Below are 6,861 nucleotides of genomic sequence, written 5' to 3'. Positions count from 1 at the left end.
TATTCCACTCACTTAGGGCTTACCCGCCTGCCCCTGAAGGCCAATGAACTTTCCTTCACAGTTCCATCATCGTTTACTGCACAGCACTGACGCAGCCTGTCCTTCTGCAGACGTCGCGTTTTGTTTTTGCAGAAATACCTCCGCACCCAACTTCATTATGAATAAATCGCAGCGACGACCCTGAGTTGAGCACCTAAAATGCAGCAGTATGCGGGGGAAAAAAAATAAAGAGCCCATAAATCCCGAAGCCCTGAGGTGACTATAGAAGAGATGCGCCTCGCGTCTTTCTCAACAGCGCGCGTAACGTCACGGCCGCTGCCGAAGGCCTCCTTTTCACACTCGCTCTCACCTTCCGCTCAGCTTACACACCGTCCTAGAATTCCCGGCTCGTATTCGGTGAGCTGCGTGCAGTGCAGGCTAATTAACCCACTGCCGGGAAACACCGATAATTGCGGCCCACGCGGTCGCGGGGGCCAAAAAAACGCAAGTATAGCTGCCCCAGCGTTTTAAGAGCGGCGAGGGGGACTGTGCCAAGGGGACGGCCGATCGACTTGGCGGTCGCGTGTGCCCGCGAGTGTGAGCGCAACCCGAGAAGATGCAATCAGCGATAGAACTCGCAAGCGGCGGCCACGGGGAGACCCTGTCAGCGCTCTTTCCGACGCAAACTCAGCAGCCCCACGCGCTGGACGTCGCTCGCAGATCACTGGGGCTTCCAGGCCAAGCGCAAGGGATATCGCTCTAGAGGAACGGAGGTGAGACGTGAAAGTTTTGCATTTTCAGCTGCAGCAAGAGGAGCTTGTTTGGGAGGCCTAGCATATGGCGTACTTAGAAGGAGCTTTTAAACAGCGGGGATAAAAGAAAATGTAAACACTTGGCAGCTACGCTCTATTTGAGACGGCGCAATTACCTGCCCTCCTTTGGTTAAGATGTATTCGTTCTCCTGTGCGTATCAGCGGTGTGAAACAAAGTTATCTTCAGTAGGCGGGGAACTGAGGTGCGTTTTGCTCATAGTGAAATAGGTATTTGGCGTTGTTACAGAATGACCACACCTTGAATTCAGAAGGGGCGCCGCTGGGCATAGACACAGTTACCCCTTTCCCTTTTGCTGTGCTCAAGTTGTGTATCGCTGCCTTCGTGAAGCAATGACTAGTTTGGTTGTTGTTTGCCAGTACTTAAACTCTTCGGCTTTCGCGATGCCTGTGCTCGTATTTTTGACAAACTCTTCACACCATTTGGTTACTTTTGTTCAAAACGTTTTGAAGCGGATGTATTAGTTTCTGGATGCCAGATAACTTGTGACTGAACCATTGGCAACAAACTTACTAGTTTTTCCACAACGTTATGTGCAGGATATTATTTATAAGAGGCAGTTAGCGAAATGTACTGCCCTCAAGATTATGAAATGATCAGCAGCACATAATATATTTAGTGCGCACTCCCGCGTTGTTGATATGGCATAAACCCATTTAGTTGCACTAAAATTATAAAGAAAAAGAAAGCGTTGATTGTCCCACTTAGCGGGTGCTGCAGATGTGAAATCGGGGAAACATTTCTGACACAAGAAAAAAGGTTGGATAACACAATCATCGACTGGTAACGGCGGACAAACGCAACGTTCTTAGAACATTCTAAGAAAGTTGACCAAGCGAATTCAGATCTGTCCTGTTCTATTATCCCCCTTTACTTCTTGCTGTCCTAGATTCACTCATTCAACAATTTTTTCAAACACTCTAGGCTGGTTTTAAATTTACGATATCTTAAATTTCCTTCAAGAACTAAAAATTCTGAGGAGAAACCGGACAAGCAAGCTGTTCAGATTGGTAATACAGAGCACCGAGCGCAGGGGCGCCACTACTGGCGTTGTAACGAATCACGCCTTTAATTGTTGTGCATGAAAACATACATGTAAGTTGGATATAACATAGTACAGAAACAATTACCCGCATCATTCGGGATGCCTATTCTTGGCGATGTTGAGTTGTCCTTTAGAATATACAAGTTGCTGAAAATTAATCTTTGCAGATTTCCTTAAGTTAGGTACCGAGTGATGCGTGAAATTCATCTTTGCACATATGTTCAGGGGCCACGGGGACAGAAAGTGAGCTAACAATTGCCACCGTCTGGCAGGTAATTAACTAAAATTTATTAATGTATTTTTAGTGACTCCGGTAAGCGAGCAGGTTTATATTGAAAACTAACAGCTAGTCGTATGTCTATACAATTCTTCTTTGTAGAATTCGCCTAGCATGCGTGTGTTCGGAGATAGTCACGTCCAAATCTTAAGCATCCAAGGAGGCGGGGATTAGTGCGAAACTCCAACCGGCATGGCACGCCGTTTCGTCTTCCAATGGCGTAGAGGGACTGGTGCAGCTGATAACTGTTTACGTTTCACTTTTGAGCTATCGAAATAAAAAAAAAAGTCTGACGCAACAGCTGCGTCACGGTAGAGAGGAGTTTCGCGTCGTCTTCGGCAGCCTTGCATGTGCAATTACGCGAAATTAGTGAAAACTTTGAAGGCAAATATCTCGGCACACGTGTGCTCTTGATGAATTTTACAAAATGGAGTAATTTAAAGATTGAGATAAAGATTCACGCTGGCCGCTTTTAGATATTGAGTTCATTCAGATATTTTAGTTAATTAGGAGCCTGACGGGGGCAGTTATCATCTCCCTTTGTGCTGCCGTGGGCGCATAGCGCACGTACAGAGGTGTATTTCACACACCGCTGAGAGCCTAAATTTAAGAAAAATCTTTAAGGCTTAATATTGAACCTGCAGTATAACTAAATAACAGTATTGCATTCCCTTGTATTACTTGCTAAACAAATATTAAAGCTAAGTAAAAAAAAAGCATTTTTTCTTTTTCCCAAATGGAATAAAGAGGCACAACATGCACATCAAATTCTTAGGTGGCACACTTTGTAGAAGATTTCTCAGCGGATTTACCGATTTTCTCTTTCAATTTACCGCGATGACTCCACTGTAGTTCAATTTAATAGAAAGTACGCATTGAAATCTGCAAGCAAGCAAATCGTGTTTTATTGAACCACATATTTGTGCATTTAAGGACGCAGACTTGAAGAATATCGGCTGTTGCATAAACATACAGTCCCGTGTACCGTTCGGATTAACTTCGCGGGCGACTGTAAATTTATGCAACACACGCTACGTCGGCACTGTTTTTAGGTGCTTGCTAAAGCGGTCCAGTAACACGTACGGCTGAATACGCCAGCTTTGCACTCCTTCCGTCACAAAGACGAGGGCATGCTAAAAATTGCTGGAATGTTTCAACAAATTTCCTCATACTTGGTCGACGAGAAACACACTTTGAAATTTTTAGCGCACGAGAAAGGGAGTCTAAGATAGTCGTCAAGACCTTGTTTCTGAAGCATTCCTTAGGAATTCGAAAAAAAGAATTCTAGACTGAAACCGACGGTTCATAAATTTTTACAACGTCGGTGGACCTTCCATCACGCTTTTAATATGAAGCACAGAGAAATGTCAAGAAAGGCAGGGTTAGTAGCCGTAAAGGGTGTCATTCTTTGATGAAGATGGAAAGACGGAAGTACGTAACGCAAACGCGAGACTAAGCTCGCGGCTAGTCGCGTTCCACCGCGGAAGCTGGATGACTACAAAACAGCAGGCAGTGATGGCTTCAGAGCCCTTCCGCGGTGACGACCTCTATCGGCGGGCGGTTGTCAGGTCTGTCGAGTGCAACGGACAGCGTTTGTCTCTGCGCGCTAAATTGAGGGCACCCAAGAACCATATGCTCCATCAACTCGGCAGAGCTACAGCATCTCGGGCAGTCCACTCCGCCGTGCCAGTGACGGATGACTACGGGTTCGCAAATGCGACGCTAAGCGACTGACGGACAAAAAGGTTTTGCTCATGCGTTGATGAACCAGACGGCAGACTGACTTGCGGGTGAGTATTCGACGGAGCGGTGAAAAAGTGGCGTGAAAACTGAGCCCGACAAGACGAAACAGTGACGACACCACAGACGGGAATCAGTGCCTGTTTTCTACTGTCTCGGTTTTTTTTTATAGTATTCTTTCGTTTTCGCGCTGCTTTTACATTACAGCACTCCGGAATCAGTAACCGTCTAACTAAGAACACAGTGGTCGTGAAACAGCATGCGGAGAACGCAAAACGGAAGCACATAAAATAGCTCGAGCTTTGTACGGCCAATTCCAGCTTACATACGCGTAAGTGAGCTGAGCCTGCCTGCCGCGTCAGCTGCTGAAATTGGAACGAATGTCTACCGTAGCTGAGGGAGGGAAGATTGGGTGGTTTCGTCAGCGCAGTTTACAAAATATGCTGCTGCAGGTGCATGCTGTGTTGCTGCGGACTATTCGTTTTCCCACTGAACAACAGACTTGTATACAATTGATACCGCTGACTGAATTGGGATGGAGGCGGCTTGTTTGACTTCGGTGTCAATGCACGTGAAAAAAAAGACACATAGTCTAAACTAACCTCGAGGTTTAGCAGCTTGTCTCAAAACCCGCAGTGTTGCCTTGACACGAAAAAACCCATTAACGATAGCCCTGATACGTCTTTCGTACGCAGTGCATGAGCGCTTGTACAGAACGCACTTTGTAACAAGGTTTAGAGTTTCATGTACGTCGACTGTCCGCCATCTATCTACCCCCGCTGTCCGGTTGCCGATGGACATATGTCAACGTAAAGTTAGTCTACGCTGATGACAAATATATTCTTTTTTTTCGCTTCCATCGTCTTATTACAAGAGCACACTCAGCTCCCGAAGGCCTTCCTTCTTGAATATTTGCGTTTATTTTGGAACGCGAAAGCATGGCCCAGCATTACTGGTTCCGCGGAATAATAATATTGCTAGCGCTCCATAATTGCTCGCCCTTCAGGCTTCACAAGAGTTTTTCTCCGTACTATGATTATATTACTACTATGTTTTGCTTTCTTTTTGCACCAGTTGCATTGCTGGGCCGTATTTGTGTCTAAAGAATGAGCGAAAGATAATAAAATTAAAAACAGGCGGAGAAGTCGCTTGGTGTAGTTCTGGCTGCCAAGTCTGTATTGCAGGAAGCCTTAAATGAAGGTAAATATCAAGACAGTAAAAGTTTAGAGAGACCAGCGAAAGCCTGGTACTAAAATATTTTGTGAGGCACAACTGCGCCCAAAATATTCACTATTATTTGCTCAACACTGGCATAACCTGAAAATGCGTTGAAACGCACACTGACGCGCTAGGAAGTGTACGTCGGCGCTTTTTTTCCGAAGTGTAGAGTGGAAAAAATCGGTAGCACCTAAAATAAATTTAATAACTGACACTTCAAAATAAACACGTTGGAGCAACGAGGCACTTTATGAAAAAAAAAAAGTGAGCTATTATTAATGTTCAGTATAAATTTATGTGGTTGAAAACTAATGACCACTCCTGTACATTCCACTAAGAAAATGAAATGTTACGTCTCGGTTAAGCGCACATTCAGAGCACACAGTCGTTCTTCCGGAGTAAGGAGTCCTAGATGCACTCATAAAAAAAAAAAAGATACTTGCTCCGGACAAAGAAAAATTCCTGGAAACAAAAAGTGAATAGTTGCTAGCAGAAATAAGCGCTAAAAGAAAAAAAAATCTTGCACGCTATTATACCTTGCGTTTTGATAAATGTTTCCATTCACCGTCTCTCGCACGCGACATCACCCTCCGCGCTCATTCCTGCCCTCAGCTTACGCAAGAGGCGTGCTCGTCAAGGTCTAATACGGCCGGCTTCCGGAAACGCGTTCATGCGGAGACCAGCCCTGCACCGGCCCGGTGTCAAGACAGGGCTCCTTCTATATCGCCTCTGACAGTCGCCCGCCCGCCTCGCGAGCCGCCAATCTTTCCGCCGCAGTGACGGATGGCGGCCGCGCAAAATTGTTACGCTCGCCCTCCTGATCCTCGTGCTATGGAAACTCCGCCACCGTTGCTTTCTCTTTGCTTCTTTCATCTCCGTCCACACTTCCTCTCCATTCTTAAGCGCGCCAGACCCTCTGGCGCAACACTTTACCGGCATCCGCAAGCTAAGAGGCTTGGACGTCTCTCCTCAATCCTTCCAGCGTGTGCGTGTGTACGGGTAAACAGCGCCCCCCCTCATTCTCTCCTCTCCCATTTATTCATTCCGCGTGCCCACTTTTCCTCACTTCGCGAGGCTTTCGATTTCTTCCTTGCCCCAAGGCGGGCGTCCGTGTTCTTGGCTGGCTTTAACGTGCCGCAGACCCGCCCGACGTTGCACCGGGTGCACTTTACGAGAGTGCTCTGCTGTGAGTCGCTTCTGCGGCGTCATCGAAGCTGCGTCCGCGCGCGCAGCGTCCGGCAGATGAGGAGGCGACCAGCTGTCTTCACCGACGACACCGTTGCGGCATCAGTTGCGATGCGGCTGCTGCTTGTGCCGCTGCTGTTTCTGGGAGCGTGGTCGCCAGCGCTGTGCCTGGAGAACGGGGTAGCCAGGACACCACCCATGGGATGGCTGGCCTGGGAGAGATTCCTTTGCAACACCGACTGCGCCCGGGAACCGGACAAATGCATCAGGTTAGGAAACACACGAGGGGCCTGTCTTTTCAATCGATTCTATTTGATTGTTAACACCCGTCGCGCAAACCGGTAGAAGGTGGGAGTGGTGACGCCACAGCCAATCACGAAAGCCGAGGAGGAATGGAATTGTGATGGAATGGTTACGCTATCTCGGCTCCAGACTGGGAAAGCTTCGGAAGCCTTTTAATGTGTGGCGCTCCCGTTAATGCACGCCCTAGGTTATGCACTAGTTAGTGTTTTATTAAAAAACACTTGCTTCCGGCACGCCCGCCAGAGGTAGGATCTCACGCACGCTTTCAGCGAATAATACTTAG

At 47.2% G+C, this 6,861-nt stretch overlaps 1 protein-coding gene across 2 annotated transcripts in view; it reads left to right on the top strand.

The window, feature by feature from the left end:
- The first annotated feature begins 378 nt into the window (after positions 1-378).
- LOC144128894 (alpha-N-acetylgalactosaminidase-like) overlaps positions 379-6,861 on the top strand; it is a 29,343-nt gene continuing 22,860 nt past the window's right edge. Inside the window, exons 1-2 of one of the 2 annotated variants that reach the window (XM_077662676.1) lie at positions 379-752; positions 6,333-6,544. In XM_077662676.1, the coding sequence (XP_077518802.1) occupies positions 6,333-6,544 (212 nt within the window). In that variant the 5' untranslated portion in view covers positions 379-752. Of the gene's footprint in view, positions 753-6,322; positions 6,545-6,861 lie in introns of both variants that reach the window. The other variant, XM_077662675.1, reaches the window with a different exon arrangement.

This window comes from Amblyomma americanum, chromosome 4 (assembly GCF_052857255.1).
Source record: "Amblyomma americanum isolate KBUSLIRL-KWMA chromosome 4, ASM5285725v1, whole genome shotgun sequence".
Classification (NCBI taxonomy): Eukaryota; Metazoa; Arthropoda; class Arachnida; order Ixodida; family Ixodidae; genus Amblyomma; species Amblyomma americanum.
This window is presented reverse-complemented; position numbering and strand designations above follow the sequence as displayed.